Source organism: Tursiops truncatus, chromosome 18, assembly GCF_011762595.2.
Source record: "Tursiops truncatus isolate mTurTru1 chromosome 18, mTurTru1.mat.Y, whole genome shotgun sequence".
In the NCBI taxonomy this organism is placed as follows: Eukaryota; Metazoa; Chordata; class Mammalia; order Artiodactyla; family Delphinidae; genus Tursiops; species Tursiops truncatus.
In genome coordinates this window covers 11,801,898-11,819,673 of record NC_047051.1, presented here as the reverse complement: position 1 = coordinate 11,819,673, position 17,776 = coordinate 11,801,898, and the positions used below count along the sequence as shown (strand labels likewise).

Sequence of the window (17,776 nt, the reverse complement as noted above, 5' to 3'; positions counted from 1 at the left end):
TCAGGTTAGCACAACATCTATAGTGTTGTAATAGAATGTCCTAGACTTCGGAGTTTCTGTCTAAAACCCTCTAGAGGGACTTCCCTGGTGGCGCAGTGGTTAAGAATCCACCTGACAACGCAGGGGACACGGGTTCAAGCCCTGGTCCAGGAAGATCCCACGTGCCGTGGAGCAACTAAGCCCATATACCACAACTCCTGAGCCTGCGCTCTAGAGCCCACAGTCCACAACTACTTAAGCCCACATGCCCTATAGCCCGTGTGCCACAACTACTGAGTCCACGTGCCATAACTACTGAAGCCCTCACACCTAGAGCCCGCCACCACAATGAGAAGCCTGCGCACAGCAACAGAGTAGCCCCCGCTCGCCAGAACTAGAGAAAGCAACAAAGACCCAACGATGAAGACCCAACACAGCCAAAAATAAATAAATAAATAGATAAATTTATAAAAAATAAAACCCTCTAGAACTCAAAGTTAATGGAAAAATGAAGCCACTAACAGCTGATGCTACGGAAAAAAAAAAAAACCCTCCAGGTTTAAGTTTAACAGTAATCTGGTATGTTTCAAGCCTTCCTCCTTCTACTTTTAAAGTGAGATTACAGGTGTTTTGTGGAGTATTTGTATGTTATTCTCTATTTTTGTATGCATGAAAGATACACACCTGTACTGGTTTGCCAGAGCTGCAGTAACAAAGTATCATGACTGGGGTGTGTAAACAGCAGAAGTGTGTTGCTTCACAGTTCTGGAGGCCAGAAGTCTCAGTTGAAGGTGTCAGCAGGGTTGGTTCTTTCCGGGGTCTGTGAAGGAGAATCTGTCCCTTGTCTCTCTCCTAAGCTTCTGGTGGTTTGCTGGCAATCTTTGGCCTTCCTTATCTTATAGAAGCATCACCCTGACCTTTCCCTTCATCTTCACATGCCGTCCTTCCTGTGTGTGTGTCTGTGTCCACATTTCCCCTTCTTCTAAGGCCAACCATCGTACTGGATTAGGGGCCCCTTCTACTCTAACATGACCTCATCTTAACTAACTGCATCTGCAGTCACCCTGTTTCCAAACAAGGTCATACTCTGGGAATTAGTATTTCAGTGTATGAATTTGGTGGGGCAAAGTTGAAGCCATAGTCACACCCTTCACCGAGAGACTGCAAAAAAATAACTGTTTTGGTCACTGTAAATGTTTATACAAAGACACTTCTCGAGTTAAAAAAATTTGGTTAACCGTTCATGTGTTTGAACACTGAAGGGCAGTATAACACTACAAATACTGCACAAAGAAGTTTGTGGCTCAATTACTGTAGAAATTGAATTATCATAATGGTTTCATTTAAATACACTTTATAAGCATGGCTGTTGTTTCTGGTAGTTCTAACCTGATATCTGATGAGACTGAATGTTAGAGGCAGAGACTGAATATTGAAACTTGAGGTTGTCTAAATGACAGACAAGGGGAGAACCTCAGTGTTGAGATTTACGGTGAATGGTTATGCCTTTTCTGTGGTTTTAAAGCTTTAATTGGCTGCTCGTTGTGGCCGTTCATGCTTCCATTTCATTTCTTTTAACATCAAGGAAGTTATGATTGGCATGGACAAATGTTTCAGCATGGGGAGAATGTTCACTCGTCTACTTGTCAGGTATTTCAAAAGAATGTGATTTTCAGGGGCTGTAAGGAGATAGCTTATATAGTTACTGCACTGTATTCTTCACATGGGAAAGAAAACTGGATAATATACAGACGGAAAGTAAATGTTATTTTCATGTACTTTGGTTAGTGTTGATTGCAGTTCTAATGCCTTACAGTTGCCTAAAGCCTGACAGCCATTAGATGGAATAATTTTCAGTATGAAAACAGTACAAGGGAAAGAGAAACTGGAAACTGCTGATTTATTTTGCCTTCTATGCCATGATTGTTGGCTTTTCTGAGAGTAATCTTAGAAGTTTATGCTTTACCAGGGCTGCATACAATTACTTGCCTTCTGCTAAACACTTGTTCTGTGCCTGACACATGTCCGTACATTATCTTATCAAATTCTTTCTACCATCTTGGGAGGTGGATGCAATAGTATTTTCATTCTCTCTATGAAGAAAAGGAGATTTCTAAATGTTGAGTAATCGGCCCAGGTCACCCAGCTAGTAATGAATGGAATTGAGTTTTAAATCAGATGTCCTCAGACTCCAGAGCCACTCTTCGAAGCTTTTCAAAGCTACGACAGCCATCCAAAGCTACTCTTACATGTTGTCCTGTATTGGTGTTTCATGAAATGAAAATTAGACCATAAACATGTGGAAACATAAACGTGTCCTCATCCAAACATTGAGAGTATCTCCCAGTCCTTGCTAGATGTTCCCTAGATAAATGCACTGACCCTTTATGTGCCATTAGGGACGTTCAGAGCTAATCACGACAGAAGGCCATCGATACCGTAACTAGTTTCTGAAAGAAAGAAGAATCATGTCAACTTACTTCTCACTAGTGAAATACCTAATAAATAAAAATCAACCATTAGAAATGATTTATGAAAAGCTTTGATTTTTATCCTCTCACTTTGATGTCTTAGGCCCCAAATCTATTTCCCCAGATGGCTGAGTTTTATTTACACTGTTTCCTTCCAACTAGAGCTAACATTTGTAATAGTTTTTAATGGCCCTGGTGATTTTCACATTTGGGCAGAGCAGATGTGACCAAAAAAAATACTGTGTATGATTGATTTTTATTTTTAAGAGAGACCTTTCCCTTGGAAGGTGAAACTGGCAGCCTTTCAAACCATGATTAGCCCTTATAACCAGGGGATGACTTGAGGGGCAGGAAGAAGAGGCAGAATGTGCTTCTGGCCTTTATCGAAGGGGTTTAATTTTGTTCCATCTCTACTGAGCTGGTAATATTTGGTCTGAAATTTCCTGTTATAGATTCTCCATATCATCTGCTTCTCCCCTCTTTTCTCCCAGGAAGGGAGAAAAGAGAGTCATGGTCAGGGATGGGCAAGAGAAGAAGGACTCAAAAAATAATCCCAGTTGAGAAATCCACCCTTTTCCCAGCGTACCAGAGGAAGCACAGGAGGACGCTCACGCCCACACACACAGACACATACAGCATCAACTGTATTGACTGTTCATGGGCTCCCATTTCCAGAACTGGTGGGTCTGGACTGCAGGCTACCTTGACTGCCTTTGGAGATTGCTAGAGTTGGAGTGTATCAGGAGGCCTGGGGGCCTCCCTTGGACCTTAGGTACAGCCACGGGGACTGGCCTTATGCACATGAACCATGGCTAATGACCACTTAGTATGGAATTCTCCCCCAGAGATTGGAAACTGCCTGCCCATGGGTTGAATTCAGGATACCGGTGTGTTTTATTTGGAATGCACAGTGTTTTTTTATTAAAAAAAAAATGCATTGCTAACTTTTAAGAATCGGGGACTTTCAAATAAAAACCTGGTTTCACTTTCTCTCAGGAAATCAATGAATCTAGCAACACTGGGCTAACCTTCCTGCAGGACAGGTGTTGAGGAGGTGACCCTTTTAGGTGAGAGGAGGGTTTCGGTTTATAACAGCCCCACCAATTTCCTGTTGTCTGCCTGTGTTAACTGCCATTTTCCACCCCATTTGCGCTGGGTTTTATGATGCTTGGCCCACTTCACTGTTTGTGTTACCCTCCAGGCCTCTGTAAGCATTTGAAGTCGTGATGCTTTGCACCTACAGCTCATGCATTGTGGGGAAGTGGCAACCAGCCCCATGCTGTTTACCGAACTCTGTATGTAGATAAAAAGGATTATAGAAACTCTAATATATACACTATAGGATGAAGACAAAGAAGAAATATTGGCCTAGGGTGTTTTGGTCACCATATATAATTTTTTTAAAGACCATTGAATAAGGAACATCTGCAAGTATATGTTCATCGTTGTATACCCATATCAGCCTTTATTTATAAAAACAATGTTTTGGGGTTTCCCTGGTGGCGCAGTGGTTGAGAGTCCGCCTGCTGATGCAGGGGACACGGGTTCGTGCCCCGATCCGGGAAGATCCCGCCCACATGCTGCGGAGCGGCTGGGCCCGTGAGCCATGGCCGCTGAGCCTGCGCGTCCGGAGCCTGTGCTCCAAAACGGGAGGGGCCGCAACAGTGAGAGCCCTGCGTACTGCAAAAACAAACAAACAATGTTTTGAAACCAATCCTTCATTTTAGACGTCATAAAATTTTTTATCTTACTATTGCCATGTCTTTCAGCCTTTTGTCAGTTTTGCTTAGATCTCAATACAATTATGCAAAACAGTATTATCATTCAAACAACTCCAAACAATCCTAGAGAATGTTTTCATTAGCAATTTAAAAAACCTATTCTCAAATACATTTTTGGAAGAATAAGTATTTTTTTCTCCAATAATATTTTTGATGCTATATAAATGTTTGTCTTAGCTGCAAACGTTTGAGTTGGGGTACAATAAAAGTAATTTTTTCATATAATAATTTTAGAATGTAATTTTCGGTTGCATTTGGACTGAATATTACTGGAATCATTATGCTCAACTAGAAGTGGTTAAGCATCCACCAGCCAGAACACTGACCAATATGTTACACATAACACACAGGAGACAAAAGGCTGTATCCTCAGCTCATTTAAAAAATCCAATGTTTTAGGAGCGCTCCCATTGTGGAGGTGTTGATGGTGATGATGGTGGTACCAGCGGTGATGGTGGCCATGGTGTTGATGGTCATGGGGCAGTGGTGATGGTGGTAACAGTCATTTTGGAGATCTCAGATTTATGGGAATGTCATCATTTGAAAAACATCATTTACTTGAGAAGACAAATTTGAATCGTATAAAAAAATCCCTTTTTTTAACATCTTTACTGGAGTATAATTGCTTTACGGTGGTGTGTTAGCTTCTGCTTTATTAAAAAAAATCCCTTTTAATGTCAAGCTGTAAAGTCAGACAAGTAGATTAGAAATACAAAGATTGAAAACAACCAACTCCATACTTTAATGTCAAGCAATTTACAAATTTTCCTGGAAGAAGCATGCTTCCATGGGTTTGGGAATATCATTTTTTGCCTGTAACCTCAAGTGACAAGCCAGTGCACAAGAATATAAAAAGTAGAGTGTTTGTCTTTATACTTTTATCCCTCAAATAGATACCAATTCTTTGGATTGTGATTTTCTTGTGAACCTTTTTTAAAAAATCAGGTTTTACCAAAGGGTACTTGTGAGGAATCAACGTAATGTTAAGTCTCTCTTTGGGGCCTGGCACATCATAGGCCTTTGCACTGGTCTTGGGCTCCTGAAACATCAAGGGGGAAATAAGTCATGCACTGATTCACTGGTCATGTGCACATAGAGATAAGAGTCAGTAAAATTGCAAGAGAGCTAAATGCTTTAAGTACATCTTTAACTCCTGATCAGAGAAACCGTATCTGAGAGTGCTGCCTTGCACAGGTTTTGTGGGCTGTGTTTGGCCCTCTGGGTTTGAAGCCCAACCTTTGTGATCCACGCTTCCTAATTCACCTGCACTCCAGGAACCCCGTCGCAGAGCCCCTTAAGCCAGCTTTTCGGTGTCCTAAGTTTAATTTGCCCCACACCTATCCTGTTCAGGGTTCCCAGGCTTACGAACATTTAGTGGAAGCATCTCAGAGCATCACTTTTTTGTCCTTCCTCTTGACATTGACAAACGGTGACCCTGCTCTGCCACAAACACAAGCAAATGGAATAAACACGCATGAAAGAACACACTTTCGTAAATCTTTTTGGAAGGTGTAATTATTTTCAAGGAGCTTTATATGGTTGTTTCTAGATCAAAAGTTGCGTGGACTGAATGCAGCCCAGAAGAACCTTTTGTATGGATTTGTTTATGTGGTGTTGCAGAGATATATATATATATATATATATATATATATATATATATATATATGTATATATTTTAAAGTTGGGGGATATGAAATTTGACAACAATTCTTATTTAAATGTGAAGTCATAAAGTACTGCAGGGTGACACAGCGCTTGGTGCTGCTGGCTTTAGACGTGGCATTTATTATCCTTTTTGCTGCAGTCACCACTGAAGTTTGCCTGGTCCGCCTCCCTCATCTGTTTTCTCTGCCAAGCCCATGCTGGACCTGTGTGGCGACTTTCACCGAGGGCAGCCAGAGCACCTCTCGGCATTGGCAGTGAGAGCTTGAAGTATTTCTCGGACTTGTTTGAAGCTGCCATTATGCCCAGCACCTCTGTTCACATGTTAAGCAGACAGCTCAGTATTAACTCTCGGTGCCACCTTTTCCCCTTGGGGATTGTTTTTCCTCATCTGCTCTGAAAAGCTCTGTATTCGTTGGCTTCATGTGTCTCATAATTAGTTTATGTCTTCTTTTTCCAGTGATCATAGTATAATGTTTCTGCCTAATTAGAAACTGAGTCACAATCTCCACTACCTATTTACATGGATCTTTTAGAAGATCCTCTCAGCAACAGCATGTAAGTTTAACTCTTTTTCTAGCCCTGAAAAGAATGACTTGAATCAGGCTTGTTAAATAACCCTGTTCTTGGGCACGTGGCAGCCCTCAGCTTGAACGTCCCTTGCCTTAGTCCGTTAGGTCTGCTGTAACACAATACTGTAGGACTTCCCTGGTGGCGGCAGTGGTTAAGAATCCGCCTGCCAATGCAGGGGGACATGGGTTTGAGCCCTGGTCCGGGAAGATCCCACATGCCGCGGAGCAACTAAGCCCGTGCACTGTAGAGTCCGTGAGACACAGCTATTCAAGCCTGCGCACCTAGAGCCCGTGCTCCATGATGAGAGAAGCCACCACAACCAAGAGTAGCCCCCGCTCGCCGCAACTAGAGAAAGCCCACGCGCAGCAACGAAGACCCAACACAGCCAAATAAATAAAAAACAAAATAGTACTGTAGTCTGGGTGGGTCATAAACAACAGAAATTTATTTCTCACAGTCCTAGAGGCTGAGAAATCCAAGATTGAGTGTCTGGTAAGAGCCTGCTTCCTAGATGGCTGTCTTTTTGCTGTAAACTCACCTGGCAGAAGGGGCAAAGGAACCCCCTCAGGCTTCTTTTATAAGGACCCTAATCCCACGACCTAATCACCTCCCAGAGGCCCTACTTTCCAATACCATCACACTGGGGGCAAGGATTTCAGCATATAGATTTGGGTGGACACATTCAGACCGTAGCATCCATCTTGAGGTAAGTGGTATGCATTTGCTTCTGAGCTCAGATCAGAGATTATTTGTGCCCTCTTTAAAGAGATGACTGTGTGACAGTTTCCACGTTCTTGCACTATGGTTTAACTCCTTAAGTGAAGAGTGGCAGGTAGATTAAGCTACTTCTTTTTAATAGATTTTATTTATTTATTTATGGCTGTGTTGGGTCTTCGTTGCTGTGCGCGGACTTTCTCTAGTTGTGGCGAGCAGGGGCTACTCTTCATTGTGGTGCGTGAGCTTCTCATTGCGGTGGCTCCTCTTGTTGCAGAGCATGGGCTCTAGGCACGCAGGCTTCAGTAGTTGTGGCATGCGGGCTCAGTAGTTGTGGCTCGAGGGCTGTAGAGCGCAGGCTCAGTAGTTGTGGCTCGCAGGCTCAGTAGTTGTGGCGCACAGGCTTAGTTGCTCCACGGCATGTGGGATCTTCCCAGACTAGGGCTCCAGCCCCTGTCCCCTGCATTGGTAGGCGGATTCTTAACCACTGTGCCACCAGGGAAGCCCTTAGAATAAGCTATTTTAAGCCAACAGGAGGGAAGTCTCAGGAGAAAGCAAACACAGCAGTGGGATTGAGGTTACATTAACTTGTCAAGAGGGCAGACTTGGAGGCCTCTGAGGTCAGCTCTGTTCTCCACACTCCTCTTTCCCAGATGTTCAAAGGTTTTAGTATTCCATTCTCAAATGGTAGCCCCAGATTCCTCATCATGATGCCTGGCCCAGAGACCTACCATGCCTGACCAGTGCCAGCACTAATAGTAGCAGCTGCCCGTCCCCCTGTGCCTTCCCTGTGGGCCAGTAGTTACTGAGGGCTTTAACTACCTTCATTCATTGAATTCTCAAGGAACTCTGCACAATAAGCCCCATTTTACAGATGCAGAAACTGAGGCTGAGGACGTTTAATAGCTGCCCAAGGTCACATACCTATTAGGTGGCAGAGCCAATGCCCCCTGTCAGTATTTGGTACTAGAGGGTCACTTTACTCCTAAAAAAAAAGAGAAGAAGAAGAGGATGTTAGTATTTAAAAAATAGGATAAGTAATGAAAGAACCATCATTTAGAAGAGGTTGCTGTCCCATGAAGGATGGTGACCCTGTATGAAGAGCGCATTGCTCCATCAGAGAGGATGCTCCATGGCGGTCTTCCCTAGGTGATGTCCACGTGAGCCAGTGGCTGAGAACACACTTAAGGAGTAGATGTACTTTCCATTCCATAATTATTGGAATTTTTTTTTTCTGGTTGACCCAGCAAATTAAATTGCTTGCATTTCAAAAGAGAACATTTCTTTTTTCCATTTCTTTTAAGCATCAGCATGTTATTCCAGTGTTAGCTCCGAGCCAATTCTGAATTTCAACAATATTATCCACTTTTGCAAAAAAAGATCCTAGAACTTCAAACTTGTAAAAAGCAGTTTGAGGAGCTTTCTTTTCTTCTCTCTGTTACTATTATTTTACTATTATTAGAATAATGTATTGCTTTTCTTACTGGTTATATCTTTTTCTGAGGAAGAACCATAGTTTCTTGAAAATATTTTTCCTTATTAGAAATTTCTTTGTTTTTCATCTTTACTGGAGCATACTTGCTTTACAATGTTGTATTCGTTTCTGCTGTATAACAAAGTGAATCAGCTATACGTATACATATATCCCCATATCCCCTCCCTCTTGAGGCTCCCTCCCACCCTCCCTATCCCACCCCTCTAGGTGGTCACAAAGCACCAAGCTGACCTCCCTGTGCTATGCAGCAGCTTCCCACTAGAATTTATAGCGAGAAGAGCAATTGTAAAATAAACTACCATTTGTATAAGTTTGTCATTAAAGAAATGAAAAAGTGATAAAGGAACTTTATTTTTGATAAAGGAACTGTATTTTTGTGACAATAATATAACGTATTCCTAATATTTGGCTATAAGCTAATTGTAGATATATTTTAGAACCAGAAATGTATGGAATTACATGATTATAGAACAGGAAAATTCACAATGGTTGACTTATAATATGTGTCATAACAATGCTCAATGCTAAGAGTTAAGGAATGAAGCGAAGTATGGAATGAAATTGGAAGAGAAATCTTCTCAAAATTAAGTTTTGACAGGAGGAGGGGGCCTATGTGTGTCAAGTTTTAACTGAGAGCTAATTATAATGGTCATATTACGAGTTGTGTAGAAAGGAGATTGTTGATTCTGGTGCCTTAGATACACAGGTGACTGGACTTTTTTTCAAAAGTCTAAGTATTCCTTTTTGGTAAAGATTATCTCATCAAAATGTGGACAACAGAACCTTTAAAGCTACCCTCTTTAACTGGTATCAAGAAGAATGAGAAATTATTATAATTAGTATTATATCCTTTTTTAAAAAAAGAAAATTGAAACAGAAAGAATAGGGATACTCAATGATTCCAATAAATGGACTGAATTTCTTGGCTTTTATTTTTTGTGGTGGTTTGTAATTTCACTTAAAATACATTAAATAGGTGACAGTGAAATATTTTTAGCGTCTCTAACATACCAGGAGACACCTGATAAAGACACAGTGGCTGATGTGGCTTCAAACATATGAGGCCATGGCTGCAGAGATATCCCTAATTTCGTTGGTAGAGGTCACTCTTGTAAAGAAAATCTCATCATACAGGCACTGCTGAGAATCTCACCCTGTTCCCTGATGTCAGCGTCACCATGGAGATCTCATTCCAGTAAGGGGGAATGGATTCCACAGTCCTGCTTTGGAAACTTGTAAATAGCAGATGCTTTTATTGCCTTTGTTTGAATCTCTGCCCTTGTAGAGCAACTCAAACCGGAAGCTCAGAGCAGAGGAAGTCCATATTTGTCTGCTGTGATTTTTTTTTCCCCCCTCCATGTAAGCAGCTTGGTCCCCTGGGACGAGAGTGCATAAAGACAAGTTAATGGGAAAGAGATGAATTCAGATTTCACATAAAGAATGTCAGAAAACTGAATAATGTTTTCCTTGAGTCAAAGAAATAATTCAAACTTGCTTTAATACTTTTTATTATAAGCTATTAATGTACAATATATGGGATAACTAAATGGTTTTATCAACTGAAATTTATAATACAAAATTGGAAGGGTACATGTTTCTATGAATTTGAATAGACTTGTTTTCCTGAAACTCGGTAGTTAAGAGCCTGCATCTGAATTCTAACTGACCTGGTTTCAAATTCCTATTGATCTTCTGTTTAATCTGGCTACGTTTTTTTAAATCTTAAAATAGGGAAAATAGTAGCATCTAACTATTGTTTACTAGTGTGTCTCCTTCATAGCAGAGGGGCTTAAATGTAATAATGTATATTGAAGGTTAAGTATAGTAATATATATAGAAATATTCTTGTTGCTATATCACACCCAGAAGAGAATTTTCATCTTTTCTTTATATCTTCATCACATAATTACCGTGGTAAAACAGAACCATTACAGAAACTGATAAGTAAGAGAATTTAAGTAACCGGTCCAAGTGTATACAATGACTATGGCAAATCTGTGCTCAGAACCTGTGTATCCTGATCCTCATTCAAAGGCTTTTTCCAGCACATCTGGCAATTATAATCGTCCATGTTTTTTCAGATACAGTGGTGTTTATATTTGGGATTAGATGTTCACATAGTAACCAAAGTGTTGGTAAGAACTGCAAATTAATTGATGGAATATTAAGCCTTGTGTGCCATAAACTACCTCCTTTATGAATTGTATGCAGTACATCTGTAATTTCGTTTCTAGTGTAGGGACATTTCAACAAAGGACACTTTTCGCAGAGGAATACAAATCTCCAGTTCCCACAAAACTAAAAGTTGGTGACAGACCCCGATAGGCCCTGATTAAGATAATGGTTCATAGAACTATATATACGTGTGGAAGCAGGTAAACATATTTGCAGGTGACTGTCACAGCATCATTTCAGTGGAAACTTTTTTTTTTTTTACGTCGTTATTGGAGTATCATTGCTTTACAGTGGTGTGTTAGTTTCTGCTTTATAACAAAGTGAATCAGTTATACATATACATATGTTCCCATATCTCTTCCCTCTTGCGTCTCCCTCCCTCCCACCCTCCCTATCCCACCCCTCCAGGCGGTCACAAAGCACCGAGCTGATCTCCCTGTGCTATGTGGCTGCTTCCCACTAGCTATCCACCCTATGTTTGGTAGTGTATATATGTCCATGCCTCTCTCTTGCTTTGTCACAGCTCACCCTTCCTGATCCCCACATCCTCAAGTCCATTCTCTAGTAGGTCTGTGTCTTTATTCCTGTCTTACCCCTAGGTTCTTCATCAGTGGAAACTTGGTGGAAATCAGAGGCATGAACCCAACTTCTTGTTAGCAACTTCTACCAGCTTTGCACCAATTCCCTGATACTAATTCAAAGTGTGCTTTGCACCAAGATAATTGTACCAGTAGAACCCCTGTTCTCAAAGTGAGAAGGGGCACCCATATGCTACATTTGACCCAAATCTACTTAGAGAAGAAGGCTGTTTGTTGTGCCCAGGAGTTACGTACTAAGTTTTTTTTTTAACGTTTTATTTGTTTATATTAGGTATACATTTGATTTATACTTATTTGGAAGGAAAACTATATTTGGGCTAATAAAAATAGCTAAAATTTATTGAGGATTTATTCCCTTCAGATTCACAGTCGAATTCTTAAAACCACCAATATGATAAATGGAGGCACAGAGAGAATAGCATCTACGGGGCAGAGCTGGGTTAATGCAGAACCCGGGCTTTGACGACAGGGCTGTGCTCTTGGGAAATGGTGCCAGAGCAGATGTTCCCATTGTGACACAGAATCGCACTCAGGGAGGCACTGCCTCTGCCCAAGGTTTAGGATCTTTAGAAGCAGGGTTTCCTGATTTGCTCAAGTCAGTGGTAATGGCAGAGCACGAGCTGCACCCCAGCCGCCTGCCTCCAGACCCGTGACAAACCACTGGAAGGTATTGCAGGTTACTCTCTGCTGAATTACTAATTCACCACAGTGTGTTAGGAGTGTCCGTCTGTGCACATATGTGCTGGAAATGAATAGGGGAAGGATGAGGGCAGTCGTATTCTCAAGGCCTAGCAGGGTGGCTGGCAAATAATAGGTGCCCAATGAACATTTATTGAGTGAAGATTAGGTGTTCAGAGCAGGGGCGAGGCACTTTGGATTGGAGTGGATAGAGAAGGTAAGGCTTGGATCTTCAACTGAGCTTTGACTCATAGGAGGGATTTGAATAGGTAAAGAGTTAATAGGAGGGGATACCTAATGGGAAAAAAAAATATCATACCAAAGCCACACACGCATAGGAAAGAAAAAGCGCTTTTCCAAGGAGAATCAGTAAAGCAGATCAACTGGAACATGTTTCAGGTTGGAGCATAGTACTTAGGTTTATCTCTCCACCCATCCATCCATCCATCCATCCATCCACCCACCCACCCACCCACCCATCCATCCACCCACCCATCCACCCACCCATCCACCCACCCATCCATCCATCCATCCATCCATCCATCCATCCATCCATCCATCCATCCACCCATCCACCCACCCACCCACCCACCCACCCATCCATCCACCCACTCACCCACCCACCCATCCATCCACCCATCCACCCACCCATCCACCCATCCACCCACCCATCCACCCAGCCACCCACCCATCCACCCATCCACCCATCCACCCACCCATCCACCCACCCATCCACCCACCCATCCACCCACCCACCCATCCATCCATCCATCCATCCATCCATCCATCCATCCATCCATCCATCCATCCACCCACCCACCCACCCACCCACCCACCCACCCATCCATCCATCCATCCATCCATCCACCCACCCACCCACCCACCCATCCACCCACCCACCCACCCATCCATCCATCCACCCATCCATCCACCCACCCACCCACCCATCCATCCATCCATCCACCCATCCACCCATCCACCCACCCACCCACCCACCCACCCACCCATCCACCCATCCACCCATCCAATGCTTATTGAGTATCAGGCACCATGCCGTGGGTAAACCTACCATAGACTTGAAAGATAGGTTGGAACCAGATTTTGAGGAGTCTGGAACGCCAAGCTCAAAGATGAACTTTAATTCGATGATAAACCATTGATGCTTTTCTGAGCCATGGAGGGAGATGGTGAAAGTTTTCTGAGGAGAAGGAGCTTAGGAGAATTAAATAGGACCGGTGGGAGAGAAAGGAGATGGGAGTGAGAAAAACCATGAGAGGGAAATGCTAAGGTCCACAGGTGAGAGGCTAAGCTCTGGACTGATGTGGTGATGGGGGTGAAGAGGAGGGGCAGGAAAGGCCTGGGCTTGGGAGACGGTACAGAGGCAGCATCTGTGGCCATGGAGACAGTGGAGGTGGGTGTATGCTGACAATACCAACTCTTCTGGGGGCAAGAGAATGATGGTTAAACAGGAACAGGTTGGACTTTCTTTTCTCAAACTTCTTATCTCTGCCTTTGCATCTTCCCTGGATCTAATATTGATGGATGATTCCAACATCTGATACCTACCAACCAGAGAGTTCATGAAAGAATAGGTCAACTCTCACTACCTTGTTGTAGCAAGGAGCATGTTTTTTTTTTAATCCATAAGTGGAACTTATTTCTCAAAGCTGGTTACCACTCTGACTTTTGAGAACCTCAAACTTAAAAAGGAATAACAATGTGTAAATATATAAAATCAGATCATTACGCACAACATTGGTTTTACATTTGTCTATCTTTTCTAATCTTTTGATAGTAGAATGTACAGTAATGCCTAAAGGAAAGTTCTCAAAGTATATTGGCCTAGAGAAAAGGGTTATAAATCTTACTCTGTTATTCTTTATTGTTAGATGGAATACATTTACAGCTACCTCAATATCAGTGATAAAGAGTGAGAGCACGGATAATTGAAGGGCATAGATTATCCTGAATCCATATTTATTGTAACCTTGTGTTTAAGCCTCTGCTATCAACTGTTTTACCAAGGCTTCTAACAGGGAGCAGTTTTATAAATTTGAATTTGATCTACTGACCGTACCCACCTTCTCTGGTGGGAGATTGTGAGCAGGGAAATGGCTAAGTGGTGCCAGAGCAGAAAGCACAGAAAACATCACAGTTTCTGACAGTTGAACAAATTCTTGATTTTAGTCACTGAAAATTGAGACGTAAATGAATACATGTTGCTTGGCATTGAAAGGACTTTTCCCTTTTTTTGTGCTGAGCGATGACAGTTAGTTTTCCTTAATCATCACTGCGTTCCTTTTACGTTCTTGGAATCCTGGAGTTGGAAACAACATCAAAAGTTCATCCTTTTTCAGTTCCCACTTGCCAACAGAATTATACCTAAACTGTCCAGGCTGCATTGTCTGTTCCGTTCTCTGAGTCTTCTGGGAGGCTGGTCATGGGATTATGATGGATGGGAGTTGGCTGGCAACCTGTTCATAACACACTATAGTTTTGATAGTTATTTGTCTGCTTAGCAGTGGCATAAGATAGGCACCAGTAGGTGAATGTCTTCTCGTTGGCCATCTCATGCTCTAAAATGCAAATGATGGGACTGTGAGGAAAGAAAGGACAGTTTCTTTTGGAAAACAGTACTTTTCATCCATCAGAGCTTTGTCATCATAAAGTTTGGCGCAAAGCCTGGCACAGAGTAGGCCCGGCATAAATGTTTGAATGATTTAAAAATTAGCCAATAAATATTTATCAGCTAGAGAAATATGGTAGCTCAGGAGTAGGGTAAGTAACTCTTATTTCCTTTGTGTGTTCTTTTCACTTATGGCCGTCAGCACGGTACCAAAGGGACCCTGTCAAACAGGAGTCCATACCAATGCGGGTGAGAAGAGTTCCAGAATCACATGAGTCTGGGAAACACTATATTCTTCTATCATCTCCTCTTTGGAGTTGCAGTGTACATTAGCACACTAAGGGTTTTGAGAAGACCAGAAATAAAGAAACCTGTTTCTACTGGTTAAATATTCCCCAAATCTCTTTGGCTATGGGACCATTTGGGGCACAAATGCTATTAATCATTCTCACTTTAGGAAATACTGCTTTTTTAGGGTTAATTCACACTTTGCCTGAAAAAGACACGGTTTCCCATTCTTACTCATTTTTGTATGCATGTGTGCTGTATGCTAATGGACATACAGTCGGCACAGTATGGACTTCTGCACGTAAAATGACAACGGCCTATGTAGGGTTGGTTGGGATGATACCCATGCTGATAAAGAAAGCTGGGGTGAGGAGTGCTGCGTCATAAAGGTAAAAATGAACAAGGTCGTGGTTGGAATCTGACAGAGAGGAGTGAAACGGAGAGTGGGTTCTGAATTCAAAGAGCCTGTTTTTAACCCAAGTAGACAGAGCTTCTGACACGAGTCTTAAGACCTTGGGTCCGTCTTCCTCGATGATTTCAAGGTCCCCCTTAAGTCACCTGTGTTTTCAAAGCTTTTGCAGACAGAATAAGTACTGACAACCATGAATGTCCCTCACTCATACTTAATGCTTACCATCAAACTGTTAGAGAAATATCATTCTTAAAACCTCAACCAAGCGATTATTTGGAAATGAGAGATTATTTAAGAAAAACTATGTAAAGCCTGCACAGCATTGCGTTTGGGGCTCTAAAGTGTTCTCCCAACTTATTTCTGGAAGTCCTACAGCATCTTTGACTTGTCAGGGTCATGCTCCAGGAACTGACAAGGAACAGAACCCCACAGGTGCTCTGTGGATGAAGCTACCAACAGATAAGGGAGGGGCTCGTAGGAAACACAGACCCAAAATATCTCACATATCAGACACAGGGAAGCTTGTCTCTGGTCCTTAAATATCCGAGGGAAAGTACAATAGATAAATAAGAAAGTCTATTTCATGCAGCTCTGAACGGTGCCTTCAGTTGACCGCTTTACAATCTGCTCCAAGCAGTCAAAGAAAATTGAAAATAGATAGAAATCAGCAGTGTTTCCGGCGCCTTCTGCTGGCATTATACATACTGTGAACAAAAAAAGTATTACACCGCACGTCCACGTATCCACAGACAGAGAGCAATAAGCTTGAAATTATTCATCTGGACCACATTTACTTGGAAAGCGGCATTTAGCTCTCAAAGTTCGTATTGGAGAAGAAATTGAATAAATATCAAAAAGTTGTTAAAAAACTTTCCCTTTGGGTGACTACAAGCTGGGGAGCCCACAGGAGTGTTAAAGTTTAGCTCAGCTTGAGTTCAGGGCATACAGTCCCTCCGTATCTAAATCTCAGAAATGACTTTTTCTATTAGTTATGTATTTATTATTACTGTATTCTATTATTCCTTGTATGAAGGGTACCATTTTTGTTTTAGCTGGAGGTAGAATGGGTCTCAAGGAGATTGTTACATTCTTGTTAGGATATAACTGTTCTTCTCCGTTTGTTACCCCAATGATCATCGTGTGTATGGCAACCATGGCATCAGTTACTAGAAAATGTATTTGTTGCTAAAATCAGATGCTGACTTTTATTGCTATCAGGGACTGTTACGTTCGGAAGCGTGAAGGAGCGCCCCTTTTTCCACATGTTGCTGCATCCTCTCTGTTATGAAAATAAAGGGTTCTTACCTCATATCCTATTGATATATCAAGTAATAAATGTGACAGTTACCGGTTCTGTTTTCCTTATCCCGTCTTCCTGCACCACTGAAACGGAACAAGTTTCTTACTAGTAACAGATGCTTGCAACCTTCTTTTGAAATTCCTCTGGAGAAGCTGCCCTGTTGATTCCATTAGATGGGAAGTGGCTTTATGCAGATGTCCACTTGCAGGGATGCACTGTTGTAATTGCTGTTCTGCTGACCCCTTGCTGAGTGCCATGCTTTTCTCTTGTAGGTGATGTGCCTTCAGGACTTCTTTGGTGACGATGACATTTTTATTGCATGTGGACCGGAGAAGTTCCGTTACCAGGATGATTTCTTGCTAGATGAAAGTGGTAAGGAAAAAAAAAAAAAAGTTCAAAACCAGGGGAAATTTGAGGCAGCTTTCCAAAATGAGCTGCACCAGGCCAAGATTATGTCAACTCAAAAGCTACCAAATCAGTTTCAGATCCTCAACCAACATGGCTTTTCCATATCTTGAATTTCTTTGATTTTTTTTTAATATAGAAAACAGATGAAATGATCATTGGGAAGGTTAAATCATTTAAAGGGTAAATTACCAGTGGCTAATTTATAACCATTTCATAACTAAATTGATGTTCTATAGAAAAATCATGGTGCCGATTTCTACATTTTTAATTATATATTTTTGTCAAAGTGCGTAGTTGAAAGATGTGTAACATAAAATTGTTGAGTATGTGTCTAGACTCAGCTTTCACACGGCCTCCTTTATCCTTTAGGTCCTAACTGAGAAAGATGGTTTCGTGTCCTTTTCCTTTAAATGCTTCAGAGTTTGTATGTCATTAGAATCTATGAAGGATCAAAAGAGAGGAGGGAAGCTCCCTTCCATTGAAAATGGAATGTGATTTTCTTTTTACATTTGTTAGAGGAGGAACAGTTGATAAAGAGGAAAAGGTGCATCTTAGCATATGAATGTGAAAGGTTGTAACTTCAAGGATGATGTTTTCTGATACCATAAATCATCT

The 17,776-nt window shown here is 41.8% G+C and overlaps 1 protein-coding gene across 3 annotated transcripts in view; it reads left to right on the top strand.

Moving 5' to 3' along the window:
* Positions 1-17,776, top strand: part of DCLK1 (doublecortin like kinase 1) — a 325,943-nt gene that overhangs the window by 151,135 nt on the left and 157,032 nt on the right. For all 3 annotated transcript variants that reach the window (XM_033843538.2, XM_073795058.1, XM_033843537.2), the window contains exon 4: positions 17,026-17,125. In XM_033843538.2, the coding sequence (XP_033699429.1) occupies positions 17,026-17,125 (100 nt within the window). The remainder of the gene's footprint in view (positions 1-17,025; positions 17,126-17,776) is intronic.